The sequence below is a fragment of the Populus nigra genome, chromosome 7 (genome assembly GCF_951802175.1).
Source record: "Populus nigra chromosome 7, ddPopNigr1.1, whole genome shotgun sequence".
NCBI classification, from domain to species: Eukaryota; Viridiplantae; Streptophyta; class Magnoliopsida; order Malpighiales; family Salicaceae; genus Populus; species Populus nigra.
This window is the reverse complement of record NC_084858.1, coordinates 1,801,494-1,817,084: the sequence shown is the minus strand read 5'-3', so window position 1 is coordinate 1,817,084 and position 15,591 is coordinate 1,801,494. Positions and strand designations below refer to the sequence as shown.

General features: G+C 35.1%; 2 protein-coding genes across 5 annotated transcripts; one reads left to right on the top strand and one right to left on the bottom strand.

The window, feature by feature from the left end:
* Window positions 1-90: 90 nt before the first annotated feature.
* LOC133699610 (ABC transporter G family member 3) lies at window positions 91-8,786 on the top strand. 4 transcript variants are annotated; one of them, XM_062122920.1, is made up of 13 exons: window positions 106-219; window positions 312-361; window positions 1,172-1,777; window positions 1,884-1,963; window positions 3,417-3,703; window positions 4,213-4,384; window positions 4,652-4,765; window positions 5,151-5,279; window positions 6,102-6,293; window positions 6,890-6,976; window positions 7,378-7,650; window positions 8,069-8,176; window positions 8,411-8,786. In XM_062122920.1, exons 3-13 carry the CDS (start codon window positions 1,306-1,308, stop codon window positions 8,666-8,668), a joined length of 2,172 nt encoding a protein of 723 aa, XP_061978904.1. In that variant the 5' UTR covers window positions 106-219; window positions 312-361; window positions 1,172-1,305; the 3' UTR covers window positions 8,669-8,786. The 4 variants fall into 4 exon arrangements, with proteins under 4 accessions (XP_061978903.1, XP_061978904.1, XP_061978905.1 ...); XM_062122921.1 differs by having other exon boundaries at window positions 312-394; XM_062122919.1 differs by lacking the exon at window positions 312-361 and having other exon boundaries at window positions 91-219.
* Window positions 8,787-10,177: 1,391 nt separating this feature from the next.
* Window positions 10,178-12,856, bottom strand: LOC133698812 (UDP-glycosyltransferase 86A2-like). The gene is made up of 2 exons (XM_062121889.1): window positions 11,597-12,856; window positions 10,178-11,300 (listed from the first exon to the last, which is right to left on the bottom strand). The coding sequence occupies exons 1-2, from the start codon at window positions 12,111-12,113 to the stop codon at window positions 10,351-10,353; spliced, it is 1,467 nt and encodes a 488-aa protein (XP_061977873.1). The 5' UTR covers window positions 12,114-12,856; the 3' UTR covers window positions 10,178-10,350.
* Window positions 12,857-15,591: the final 2,735 nt, after the last annotated feature.

Here is a 15,591-nt window from a genome sequence, read left to right as displayed (position 1 = left end):
ACTTTTTAAATTATAATTGAAACTATATATTAGTAGACTAAACCTACCCTCAATTGAATTAATTATTATATGGTGAATTAAATCTTAAGTTTATGTCATTATTAAACACACTGACACACTTCTGACACTCCAACTTCACTCCTTCCCTCTCTTCTCTCTAAGGAGTAAGGCTTAAGGCTTATGGCTTAAGGCAGGTCTCCTATTCACATTTAGATCCAGGTTTGTCTCTTTTACGTTCTTCTCTTCTCTATCCATTGAAGTTTGTGTGATTAACATGGGTTCTACTCTACTTGCTTACTGACTGAGGGTAGAAAGTAGAAGAAGAATACTTCAAGCAGCTACCTTCCTTTCTGTTTCTTGGGTACTCCACTGGCCTACTCTTCACAGTTGTTAGGTTAGGTTAAGCTGCAAAGTCTTCATTTCTTTTTTTTCAGACTTTTATTGCCATTTTCTTATCTTGGCTACAAAACAGACTACTAATACTAGGTACAACAAGTTTATCAAGTTTGAGACACATGATACTATTTGACAAGTTACTAAAGGAAGTATGTGCGTGTGGGTTTGCCTGCCTTTTGCTCTCTGCCTCTTTTTTTTTTTTAATTATTATTGTATCAAAATGAGGGTGATTTTTGGTCTGATTGGTGGTTTCTTCGTTTAGTTCAGCATTTGGGTTTTTGGGCTCTCTTCTTCTTCTTTTGCCATTTTGCTGTCATTTTCTGTTCTATGAACATAAGGTATATGAAAAAAAGCCGGTTGCTTTTTGATAATCTTTTTATTTATTCCTATAAGGCTTGTTACAAATGTAATCTGATAATGGGATCTTTATACTGTTGAAAAGTGCTGCCTTGCTGCTTATCATTGTGCTACATTATTTTTATTTTCTTCTTAAGGAAAAAGCTTCCAAGCGAGATGGGCGATGGGGTTTCTATTTGTTTTTGTTATTGTTTCATTTCAGAAGTACCTTGGGATTATATTGTTATCTCACTTGATTGGAGGCCTTTGATTTAACAATTCCCAAATGTTAAGAAAATTTACTTGCCTTTTCCTTCTCTACAGTTTCTCCTATACTTGCTTGTCAATGTTCAGTGCATAACTATGGTATGTTGGAATCTGAATCCACAATTTACTAATTGATGCTTGAAACTTTCGATTTCTTGAATTGCTGATGTAGGACCTTTTATTCTGACATGAAGATGGGGAGTTGTCGAAATCTGTGATTAGCAGTATGCACAGATGCTATTATGTTTGCGTGAAAGCGTAGACATTTTCTGATACTTTGTGTTTAGAAAAAAGTGGGATTAGGAAATGGAAGAGATACAATCTCAATCGGATAATTACAGATCTTCTTCGTCTTCAGCAAGTAGTCCTGCAAGTAGGGTGCCATCAAGTAACTTCTTCTACTTGCGGAAGCCTGGTTCAGTTAGACAACCTATCTCATTTGAGGATTCACCTGAGTGGGAGGATACCGATATTGATGTTAGGGTGGAGGAAGGAGGTGACTCTATCAATGTTGCTATTACACCAGCATCCCCATCTTTGTCAAAGCTTAATAGTGGGTCATTGCCATCCCCACCATTACCAGAGCGTGCAGTTGTTGCAAGAAAAATTGCAGGGGCATCTGTTGTTTGGAAAGACTTGACTGTTACAATCAAAGGGAAAAGGAAGTACTCAGACAAAGTTGTCAAGAGCTCAAGTGGTTATGCATTGCCTGGGACGATGACAGTCATCATGGGTCCTGCAAAATCAGGGAAATCGACGTTGCTAAGGGCTATTGCAGGTTAGTTAGATGCCATTCATTTTTATCACCAAGTTGAAACATTTGCTTTGAAATTGTCTCCATGGATGGATGCTTGAAACTAAAGAAGTGAATTTCAACACTGCAGGGAGGTTGCATCATTCAGCTAGAATGTATGGTGAGATTTTTGTCAATGGTGCAAAATCACGCATGCGTTATGGCACATATGTAAGTTATAAGTATTTTCTCTTGCTATTAGATAGTTATTTCTCTAGCAATTTAAATTTTTTCATTGGTTTTCCTCTCAACTCTGTCATCTTGATCCTTCTATGATTTGTTTCATCTTGTTCTTTAAATATGCAAGATAGATAGATTCTCTGCCGCAGTTTTGATAATCTTCTTTCTATGATTAATATCTTCTTGCTCTTTTAATATGTAAGATCAAAAGGTTCTTGGCCAATCTCCCTTTAGTATATTTATCATCAATTTCTTAGTGCATTACTTTGTGTCAAGGAGCTGAGTGATATAGGTATATATATGTTTTGGTATTGCAGTATTAACCTATTTGTAATAAATGGTTCTGTTGGCAAGGCTGTTTTGTTATCCATGCAATTAGATTTTGTTTTATTGATTCTGTAATCATCATAAAACTGTCACCAGAATTGTTGGCTGAATTTTCTCTTGTCATAACTGAGCCAAATGCTGTACTAAGAATCACTATATTAAATGACCAATATGGGTTGTTGATTGTCACATTTTCTGCCGTTCCTTTTTGAATTTTCTGCTCTCCTTACATCTCCATTTCTGTACAATTTTTAGATCATGTTTTATGGTTGGTATGCTAAAATACGATCAAGTTATCATAAGGAATGCATTATTAAGTTTGGCTGTTGCACAATCTGGTTGATTACGTGTCTCTTTTGAGAGATAAAGCACATACTTTCTGTACTTTACTTGCTTGCCCAAAATCTAGCCTCATATCCGGCTTATCCAGGTGATAAAATTCAAATACATCGTCATTGTCTTCTTAGAGATTGTTATGTTGATAACTTTCATCCATGTCAGTTAGTTGTCAAAGAGAGAGAGAAAAAAGTCGTCTACACTCTATATTAGGATCAAGGCCCTAATCACAACCATTTTTTCTTACAATAGGTTTCTGTTCACTATTTTGCATAGAATATATTACATGTATGCACGAGTGCGCAAGTGTGTGTCTGTGAACTCAATGGAGTTATGATGGTCTTTAACAGGCATATGATGTTGTTACTGTTTTAATTTTATTTTTTTTAATCAAAATCCACCTATGGGTAGTCATTTTCATAATGTTTAGTGTTTTGCCTTTTGATGGTCCTTTGTGTCAACTTTAGTTTACATCATAATTTGGAATATATAGAATTTTTCCCTCGAATCAAGGTTGGACACTTAAATTTTTCACATCCTTTTCATAACTGGACAAGTTCTGTAACTGATAATGAAGAAATTTATCTTCGAACAGAAATTTAAAGTTGCAATTCCATGATGGAACTATGAAGAAACTTGACGGAACTGAAAGCTATTATCTGATACCGAGGAAATTTATCTACAAACAGAAAGTTAAAGTTGCAATTCCATGATGGATCTAAAACTTGTTATCTGTAGTAAAGTTGGGGCATTTGATGTTGAATTATCTTCCAATTTGTAGGGTTTTGTTGAGAGGGAAACTACTCTGATAGGATCTCTCACTGTCAGAGAATACTTGTACTACTCCGCACTGCTTCAACTTCCTGGCTTCTTCTGCCAGAAAAAGAGTGTGGTAGAGGATGCCATCCATGCCATGTCTTTGAGTGATTATGCAAACAAACTGATTGGAGGACATTGTTATTTTAAGGGCCTTCCAAGTGGCGAGCGAAGGCGTATAAGCATTGCCCGGGAGCTTGTGATGAGGCCACACGTATTATTTATAGATGAACCTCTCTATCATCTTGACAGGTTATTGCATATTTCTCCATCCAACACCATTTAGGTTTTCAAGGCTCTTATTATTTTCTTACATTCATCCTGCATAGTGTGCTATGGGCTTATCGCACTGTTGATGTGAAGCACTTATTCAGGGGTATGAACATGCATCTTAGGTTTTTTTTCTCTGAAAGAACCTATATTAGATGCTGTTAGACCACTTTATGTGTGTGGGTGAATGAGGGCATCTTAAAATGTAATACTAACTCTCCATAAAATCAGAACTGGAGGACCAAAGTTCTTGAAATGACAGAGGAATATGACTGCATCATCAAAGAAAGTTTAACTAACTTCTTATGAATTTTGGTATCAACAAGTTATTTGCCATTTTATGTGGGATCCAACATTATTAATGGCCTAACTTTTTCCATACCTGTATGTGGGTCATGGCTCTGCATGCTCTTAATGATTTATGTCTTTCTTCCTGTGAGTATTGATTGATTGCCATGCTCTATCTAATTTCATGACTTTGCCTCATTCAGTGTCTCTACCCTTCTGATGATGGTTACATTAAAGAAACTTGCTAGCACTGGGTGCACTCTAATCTTTACCATTTACCAGAGCAGCACAGAAGTGTTTGGTCTCTTTGATCGGATCTGCCTGCTTTCAAATGGAAATACCTTATTTTTTGGAGAAACATTGGCCTGCTTGCAAGTAAGGGATGCTGGGAACCTTGTTTCATTTTCTAATGAAGAACATAATGTCGAAATTAGGGAGACCCATATCATATGGCCATTTTATTGTTTAGTATCAAATGTATTCAACCAAGTACTGTGGTATTTATTTTGTGTGTCATTTGGTTGCCGTAAAATATGGTATCAAAATAACTTTAGTTATGCACAAAACTCCAAGAATTTTTTCTTTCTTGGAATTAAAGATTGTGTTATATTGATATTGACTGACATATTTACATTGATGAAGCACTTCTCGAATGCTGGATTTCCTTGCCCAATTATGCAAAGTCCTTCTGATCACTTCTTACGTGCAATAAACACGGATTTTGACAGGATCATTGCAATGTGCAAAAATTGGCAGGTACTTGAGTAATTATTGTTGTTTCAGTGATTTTTATTTCTGATGGCACCAAAAAGATGCTCTTAAAACAAAGAAACAGTGAGACTGATGGTTGCTTTTGTAACACTCATATTGAGGCTGTTGCTTGAAGTTGTAACACTCATATTGCTAATAATTTCAACCTGAGGTTGAACAAATTGTTGTAGAAGTGTCGACTTCTGTGCACTTAATATTGGGGCTGATGTTTGAAGTTGTGACACTCATATTGCTTATACTTTCGACCTGAGGTTGATTGCAATGCTGTACAACTGTTGACTTCTGCGCGCTTATTATTATCATGTCGATTTAGGACACTTTTATTTAGTACTCATTCTGACATTTGCTAGACATGGAATCATTGTCACAGGATGACCATGGAGATTTTTCATCAGTGAACATGGACACTGCTGTTGCCATACGTACCCTAGAAGCAACCTATAAATCATCAGCTGATGCTGCTGCAGTTGAAACTATGATATTGAAACTCACTGAAAGGGTATTGTCATTATCTCCTTGTATCACACCATGTTTATTGGTTGCCTATATACTCTGCCTTCACTGTAAGTAATTGTTGATTGTCATGTGACACCGAGAGAGACTTGTATGAATCTTGTTAGTTCCTACTTTTATAGGTTGTGGATAATGAATGAATCCATCTTTTTTTTTCTTCTTTCTTCTTCTTCCCGCTTGGATTGCTGTGTCAATGCCATGACAGGCTGGATAATGTTTTCTGGATTAATCATGTGATGCTTTAGTTCTGACTTTAGGATTTAGATCGAATGGTAAAGGGGGCTGGTGTATGCTGGATTTAAGTCATAATTTTACCATCATATATGTGAAAAAAGTCCTCAATTGTTTTTATGATTTTGGAACATAAGACCCACAGAGGGTGACACAGAAATAATCAAGCTTATCCAGGTATCATTGGGTGAAGAAGAGTGCAGTTCACTGTAAATTTAGGTGTAGAAATGCAGGCTATGCAGCCATGCAGATGTGCTTGTTTGTGTGTAGATATCCCCCATGGGCATGTGTGTGAGTGTGTCCATGTGTACGTGATTGTGTCTGCATGCAAATACAAGTTTCAGTGTAGTAGTGAATTTTCATTCCATAATTTTTTTTTTATCCCAAGTAAATTTTTAATTTGAGAAACTCCTTCAACTCTTGTAATACCCACAATACACTTCCATCCAATCTTCTTCCCCTTCTTTTCATTGAAGCACAAGCTCCCATTTTTGCATTGAATAACAAACTGCAATGAAAGCATTGTTTTTTTTTATAGCTTTCACCAAATCTCGTCATATGTGATTCAACCCTGCAGGAAGGTCCACTTCTTAAAAGCAAGGGAAAAGCTGGCATTGCTACAAGGGTTGCTGTTTTGACTTGGAGATCTTTGCTAGTTATGTCAAGGGAATGGAAATACTACTGGCTTCGCCTTATTCTCTATATGCTCCTTACTCTCTGTATTGGTACAGTATTCTCAGGCTTGAGGCATTCTTTGTCTTCAGTTGTGGTGAGTTCCTTAAAACAAGATCATTATTGCATCTGAATTTGCACCCATAAGTACCCTAAGGAAGAACATGATAACTATAAGACTTTTAGAACCTGTTCATATCTGTATTTTATATCAAGTTGTTGTGATCAAACACATGATTTGAGTAAAGACAGGTCTGGGTTGGACATGCACATCATACTGTCTGATTCATTATGGAAGCAGCTATTACTGTGACTATTCCTCTAACTAACCCCAGTGCATTGGATCCTTCCTCTTCTGGGAAAAAAAAATAAAATCATCTTGATATTCAGCAGGTGAAGGTTACTTCTGCTATCACTTGGACTTCCTAGGACATGGTTCAGATGTGTAACTTAAAAGGATTTTCCTTGAATATTTTATTCTTTTAAATGCCTGATTGGCATGGGATGCATGTTATTTCCATCTATCATTCATTTGGTCAGTGGTAAATGTTCATCTTTTAGCTTGATAACAATTTCTTGTTCATCGCTACTTCTTGACCTTGTTTTTCATTGTTTTTGTCTTCATTCATGCACATGCACTATTTCTCTTGCTCTGATATATCCGGATTTCTCATGTCCACTCCCATTTTGCAGACAAGGGTTGCAGCTATATTTGTATTTGTCTCATTTACTTCACTTCTAAGCATAGCGGGTGTACCTGCGCTGTTGAAGGAAATTAAGGTATTCTGTCTGTTTTGTTGGGTATTAATATGTAAAATTTGTTGTTATATGGTTACATATGATATAGGAAAGTAAGATTTGGCTTGAGAATAAATGGTACTTGTTTTTTAATTGATCTCGTATACAGTTCTGTGGATCAGGAAGCTGCCTTTGATATCCCGATTGAACCAAAGACAATAAATATTATTTATTAAGTTCATTGATTATACATCATATGAACTAGGTAGAAAATAGATAAACTAAAAAGTTTAAAACTCATCTATGTGTATCATAGAAAGTCCAATATGGGAAAATTATATTAAAATGTAATCAATCCGAGTCTTCTTTTTAATCATTATTTGATTGCCCATGGTTCATCTTTCTCATACTTGATTTGGTCAACCGGGTTGCCTGTTTTGCAGATATTTGCATGTGAAGAATCAAATAGGCATTCAGGAGCACTTGTCTTTTTACTTGGGCAACTTATATCCAGCATACCATTCCTCTTTCTCATCTCCATTTCGTCAAGTCTTGTCTTCTATTTCCTCGTAGGCTTGCAAGACGGATTTAGCTTGTTGATGTACTTTGTTTTGAATTTCTTCGTGTGCCTCTTGGTAAATGAAGGGCTAATGCTGCTTATCACTTCCCTTTGGCAACATGTTTTCTGGAGTGTATTAACAATGGTGTTCATACATGTGAGTTTCATTATCAGTACTTTATGTTATTATCTTTGGATTGTTTTGCTTTCGCTGAGTTAATGGATGAGAAATATGTTCATGTTACACACGTGCACTTACAACTACTTTTGCTGTTGGTGTTAAATTGACCTCTCTCTCATTTAGCTGGGATATTCTAGTGTAGATAGTTCTAATGTATTTGAGTACTAAAGCTAATTGCAAAAATAAAAATAAAAATTCATCACAAATGTTCACTCAGAGCATCTTGTATGGTGTTTGATGACCTTTCTGATGCATATATGAAAGTTATTACCCCATTGGACATAAACATTCTAAACAGATCACTAAGTTGCAGTGAGTACTGATGTATATGCATATTTATATTGATTAATGAGTTGGCATTTCTTAATGTGATGTTTATATGCGTGCCATTCAGGTTGTAATGATGCTTTCTGCGGGGTATTTTAGAATTCGAAGTGCCTTGCCAGGACCAGTGTGGACATATCCAGTATCCTATATTGCTTTTCACACTTACTCTATTCAGGCAAGTTTGCTTGTAATTGCACTCTGTTGTATCCTTCATATGAGTAGCTGTGTTTCTTTATTGACATTATGATTAACACTTGTTATTGCTCAATCAATTCAATACGAAAACCCTGACCATCAGACACATTCAAACTTTCCTTTTTCCCCTTTAATTTTTATTTGTTGGAAGCAGTTGAAATAAGATCATATGTCTGAAAGGATCTTAGATGCCTCATTGGTCTTGATGTTGCAGGGGCTTTTGGAGAACGAGTACCTGAGAACTTCGTTTGCTGTCGGGCAAGTAAGGACCATTTCGGGATTGCAGGCACTCCGTAGTGCATATGACATCTCTCCTGATCGTAATTCCAAATGGGAGAATTTGTTGGTGTTGTTTCTCATGGCAATTGGCTATCGCATTCTTGTGTTTGTTGTACTGCATTTTTGTGTAGGGAAACATGTATCCATACTAAAGTGTTGCCGGTGTAATCGGGATACAGACAATCCTAGATGAATGGAAATTGTACTGCCACTTCTGTGCAACTAATCTGTTTTTGTCTCCCTATTTCAGTTTTACTGTTAGAAACAAAAGAACGAATTCAGTTAAAGAAAGAAAGCATTGGTCACAATAATGTCTCCCCCTTGTAAGTTTCTCAGATCCTTCTATTTGCCAGGATAGCCTCTATTTAGCGTTTCATGCCTGGTTAAGACAGTTTATTCTTCTTTTGATTCCTTTTACCTTTATATATGAATACTTATCATGGTCATCCTCGAACACCTAGTTAGGTTTTATATCATATAATGAACTACGTAATCATGTCTCGATTTGTAACTAATCTCATTTGGTTTCAAGTCAATTTTTACTTGACTCTCAACAGCTCTCCTTTAACCAAACACATTCTTATCTCTAACATTTGTAGCATGAGTGATTCCATGTGGCGTTGGATCTATGTAGGGCTCCGTAGCTATGTGGAGCTCCATGCAGAAGAAATGAACTACTTCCGGACAAATATCAACCATCATGCGTTTAACCTCATACTTGTGGTTCATCCATATATTGCAAACATCCGTATGAATCTTTTCCTCCAAGTTTGTAATATTTTGAAGCCATCCTTCTTTCTTCTTGGTATTGATTTTGAATTCAAGCATTGATCTCAAAAGAAAGTGAAAGAAAGGAGGAAATGGAAGGTATCTTTGCTGCAATCATGGCAATATATGAAGTCCTAACGCACCAGAGTTTATTGAAGTTCTATGATCTGTAGTCTATGGAGACCTAGTTCAATATTTTTAAGAAATGGCATGAAATACACAAATCACAGTTTCTAACTCAATGATCGGAAGGTGTGATGTTCACCATTCACTTCACAATCAGACCCCATGCGAAACCACATGTAACATTTGGGCCCATACCCTAGCAATAATGCATCATGCAAGTCACTCTGCCTGACGTTACCTCTGGCATATTATTTTCTGACGAGCTCACCGTCAATTTGTACATGTTAATTTTGCGACAAGTCCTGTCAATTTCTGCCACTTGCTTGCGAACGGTGCCTGAATATGTGGCCATGAAATATGTTCTTGTAACTGTGTAATTGGCAGACGTTGGTTGGCTTCTAGCCTTAGCTGCAATTGTATACGTTTATTTTATTTTTTTGAAAGTATTTTTTTTTCTTTTTTTTTGATATTTTTAGATTTTTTTAATATAATGATTTCAAAAATAAATTTTAAAAAATAAAATAATTATTTTAACATATTTTTAAATAAAAAATAATTTAAAAAACGATTACTATCACAGTACCAAATATGCTAATAACATAATATATTTAGTTAAAGGTACAGTTATTGGTGCAGTCATAAAATTACAAAAAACAAATATCAATTACTTTGAATTTTTACATAAAATGAGTTTTAAGTAGTTATAATTAAGAAGATTTATTTTTAATTAGAATGAGATATAATTAATAAAATAATTTATTAGTATTATTATTATAAAGTATCTGCATATCTAATTATGCAATAAAAATAAGAGGGTATAATGCTAATTTACCATTATACTACTACAGTCCAATTCGCAAAAGCTAGAGAAGCTAATTTGGAGCTTGACAATTTTTTTAAGTGGGGATCGCATGCATGGCTTAAGTATCTCCAAACGGGTCCTAGCCTTATAGGTCCTAGATGAACTGATCTGTCTACTGGCTAATGGTTTTGGCTGCCGGTGCATGCAGATCTGTCAACTGGCTTCATCTTTTCACTGATCTTGGTCCTTAGGTCCTTGACGAACCGAGCCATATTTATCTCTGACGACCCATTGCATGACAATGCATTTTCTAATGTTTTCTTCATCTCCTTGATTGTGTTCCTGAATCCGTCCTCTGATTTTCCACTCATCAAACGTTTGACATTGTAAGAAACTTCCTCTTCAGTGACAAACTTTCCATCACTCAAATTAAACCCTATCTTCCAGTCATCAACCACTAATTTCCTATTTGTGAATTGATCTGTCTGCAAAGGGAGACTCAGTAGTGGAACCTGGCACCATATACTTTCCAGTACAGAGTTCCATCCACAATGTGTTAAGAACCCTCCGATCGCTGGGTGGGCCAACACTGCTCTTTGACTGCACCAAGGTATGATTATTGCACGGTCCGCAACCTCTTCCTCAAACCCACCAGGCAGGGGATCAGCGTCATCGGAGCTCACAATATCAGGCCGAAGCGCCCAAACAAAACTCACTTTGCTAAGGGAAAGCCCTTTTGCAATCTCTACGAGGTCCCTTTTTGCAACATGTGCGAAGCTACCAAATGAAACATACAAGACTGAGCCATGAGGCTTTTTGTCAAGCCACTGGGTGCAATCGGACTCGGACCACAGGCTGGTGGCCACGAAGCTCTTGGTGAAGCCATTAGGAAAAATGGGTCCAATTGCATAGCAGGGCATCTTGGCTTGTAAGGCTGACAAAGTCTCGACCTCAAGTTCTTGCACAGTGTTGCATAAAAGAAAATCTGCATTTCTAGCGTCGTTGAAGGCCTTGAAAATAAGCTGATGGCTAATGGATGTTGTATCTGTCTCTTGAAGATATGATACCATGTCCTTCGGTTCTATGGCCTTAACTCCTGGTATGTAATCTATGGTGTCCTCGCGGCAATCTAGTCACAAGATTTTCCAAAAATTGATCATATACCACCATGAAGTTTTTTAAAATATCAACATTTTTTTAATAAACTAGATTAATGCTAATTTTACCGAAAGTATATTGCTGAATTCAGTTTTCAAGAAGCTCCAACAATTAGATTTACGATATTTACTCATTCAATTCGGGAAGAACATGCAGTAAAATTAGTATTAATCCATAATTAATGCAAAAGACAACTCAATCTAGCAAGAACTTGAAACAATAATATAGTATGATTGGCATGATTAAACATGGAAATCGACAAGTTACCTTGACAAGCAAAATGACCATTTATCATTAGAAGATCCATATGATAATACAAGGAAAACACCAAAGCCGGTTCTGTCCAAAAGGAAACATATAGCAAACCAAATTTCTTTGCAATCTTTGATGGCCATACAAAAAATGTATCGGCAATCAAGCATCGAATACTGTCATCAGACTTTACAATCTGACCCACCGCCTCATCCACATGGGCCGAGAACACATGCAATAGGGCTGCCGTGAATTGGTCAAAGTTCAACGACCGGTCGAACCCAATAGGAAGCCCATCGGAGACAGTTGTATACCGAATATCAAGGCCTGATTCTCGGACCTTGGCGAAGATGTCTGGTTCACTACTGGGCTGAGCATTGGAGGTTTGGTGATGGATGGCCTGGGTGTTGATGAAGGTGATGGTGAAGCCTTGAGATGCCAGCTTGATGGCAAGGTGAACTGCTGGGATGACATGGCCTTGAAGAGGAAAGGGTATGAAGATGACATGGGGTTTCTTGTGTGTCTCTGCCATATTACTATGAGGGTTTTGTTGCTAGGAGGAAGAGGGAGGGAGGGAGAAGGGTTTGTTACAAGAAGAGAGAGCTGGAGATTTATGGAGAGGTTGTATTTATGGAGAAATCTTTTGGCTATAATCACCGGGAGAGAAATACAAATAAAGAAAACAAAGAAATAAAAAAGAGAAAATTAAAAAAATAGTAATATTTTTTTTTAAATCGGAGAGAGAATTTATAAATCAAGCAAGCACTTCCAATATGCCAGGGATTAATGCCAGTGGTCTGTGTCATTTTTTCCTATTCTAGAACTGCCCCTTGTTACCATGCCCACCGTCGAAGCTGCTAGCTAGAGCCGCCTTCAATTAAGGATATACCTCGAGAAAAAAGCAAAAAAGAGGCCGACGGAATGTGCATGATTGGCAGTGCAATTCAAGTGTTTCATCAAGGTGGTATTTTTCTAACCTATGAATACTCTGGGATGATGATACTTTTGATTAAACAGAGCTTTTGCATGCATCTAAATTTGGCAAGTCCTTTTCAACTCTTTTTTTTTTTGTTTTGTTTTTTGAGTGAAATCTTTTGAACAAAATTCAAGTTTCAAGATAAAAACAAGCATCTTGAAGATGATCATCCAACCTTATGATTGCGTACATCAGAGGATCGTGCAGCTAGAATTAATTAAGATGCATATGCACCAACGATGAGACCAGACTCTTCATAACTGCTCGTCATCTCAGCTAAGCGACGTATAGGTTAATGACGTCTTTTTGCAGGCATATATGGTGCTTTGATCCGTCAGTCCCTCTTTGATATATCGATCGTTTTGTTTGTTCTTATCGACTTTGAATTCGAAAGACGTGTTTCTTGTCTCAAGTTTTGTGCTAATTTAAAATTCTTTTACACTGTGCTTGTAAGGAAAAAACCCAACAATTTATAATGATCTTTTGGATCAGTCATGGTCATTGACAGGGACGGCGATGGAGACATCTCGGTGGAGGTTTGTATGCATGCGCACCAATAATGGCAGGTCATAGGGTGACACTATTCACTTTAATTAGGTTTTTTTTTTTTTCAAATCGACCAGTTTAATTTAGTTTTTCAGTTTCAGTGCAGTTTTTTAAATTATTTTATTCGGTTTTAATCGAAAACTGAATAATGTGTGTGTTTATGTATACAAGTATGTATGTATGTATGTATGTATATGATTTAACATTAGAAAAACATAAACTTCCACCTTTTTAGTTAATCGTTTCTCTTCTTTTTTTTTCATTCTTTTTTTATTTATTTTAAGCTGATTGCTAAATAAGTTATTATATTATTTCAGTACCAGAAAAATTTCAATAACAAAAAAATCATTGGTGAAAGTTTTTATTGAAACCTTCCAATTATTATAGCGACAAAATAATTCGGTTAAATTTTTTTATTTTTATCAATAAATACTGATATAATCATGAATATAATAAAATAATTAAAAAATAAAAAGATTTTATATTGGTAAATCCATCACCAAAATGACTTGTTATCAATAATCAATGAAATACCAAAATAATTCGGTTAGAGATTTTTATTTTTATCAATAAATATTGATATAATCACGAATATAATAAAATAATTAAAAAATAAAAATATTTTATATTGGTAAATCCATCATCAAAATGACTTGTTATCAATAATCAATGAAATTACCAACAATATATTATGTTGCTATGCTCCATCAGCAAGTCTTTGGATAAATCTAAAAGTTTAATAATCGACCACATCTCTATTCTCCCCTCCTCCTCCTTTCTTTCTTTCTTTCTTTGCAAATCAAAACAATAGTCTCTCCCTTCCATTTTGGCACAAATCTAAGTTCTATCATTACAAATTTCAGCCACCCAATGTTCTACAGTGTCAACATCATTTTTTTAATATAATTTTCTCTAAATACTCCATACACCCAATAAGTTATTGTTTTAAGTTAGTGTATTATTGTTTTTTTAAGTATTTATAGTGTATTTCACTTATATATTTTAGTGTTTTATATTTTTTTCATAGAGAATTAAAGTTTGATCTATATTTTAGGGTTTGTTTGTGATTTGGACACATTTGAATTTGTTAGTAATTTTATGTAATTGATTTTGATTTTATAATTTAGGGGTGTTATATTGAAAGAAATTATGGGTTATTTAATGAGTAACAATCATATTTTGTCAATTTTATTGTGAAGTTGAGAATTTTGGAGAACTTATTTTTTTGTGGAATTGATATTAATTAAGATTGAATAACTTTGAATTGAACAAATGAAACATAATTAGTTGGGTTATAGATTACTTGCCATTAATTGGATTTATTTATTTGATATTTTTACACATCATTATGTTTTTTGTATAAAAATAATAATTGATTATTAGATTGTGAATTAATTTTTAATTACCAAAGTTAAATTTTGAATTGATTGTTACCTTATTAATAAATGATGTTAGCATTAATCTTTATAAGTTTTCTAAATAATGGATAATCGTTCATGGATGTATCTAAATTAACCTCAAGGGTTATATAGGGAAGATTATTCTAGAGGGGTTGAGGGTTTTATTCATTTTTAACTTTCAAACCCGAAGAATATTAGTGAAGGAAAAATTAGATGTCTATGTGTGAAGTGTAAAAATAAAAAGTTTCTCCGATCAGATGTTGTGATGATGCATCTTTTAAAAAAAGGATTCTTTAAGAAATACTTGTGTTGGTTTGCATATGGAGAACCCTATGCTCCTTACGAGATTATGATAGAAAGGATTGTTGGCTCAACATCTAGTTCTAGCAACATGTATGAAATTGTTGATGATAATAGTAGTCCTTATAGGAGTATGATGATGAATGCAATGAGAATAAATCATGGTTATTTAGGTGAGAGTTCACGTATAGATGAAGAACTAGGTTTTTTTCTTATCTTTTAAAAGATTTTGATAACCATTATAGAATAGGTACACAAATCAAAGTAAATTATTGGTCATTACAAGAGTGTTTACTATAAAGTTGGATTATGGTATGAGTGAAGTCGGTTATGATAGCATAATCGAATGGGAAAAAAGTATTTTACCTAAAGGGAATATTCTAAAAGAGAACTTTTATGCTACAAAATCTATGATGAAACCCTTTGGCTTAAGATACCAAAAAATTGATACATGTCTAAATTTTTGAATGTTGTACTACGGTGAAGATGCAAATTTAATCAAGTGCAAAACTTGTAGGCATGCTCGGTATAAACCTAATATAGATAGAGGAATGAAATTTGTGAATACAAAAAATTAAGATACTTTCCAATAATTTCTAAGTTGTAAAGATTATTTATATCTTCAAAGAAAGCCAAACACATGATATGACATCATTCTCATAATGCGGAGGATGAAGTAATGGTACATCTTTCTGATGGTGAAGCTTAAAAGCAGTTTAATAGGGTGTATCCTCAGTTTTTAATAAAACCACGTAACGTGCATCTTAGTTTGTGTACAAATGGATTCA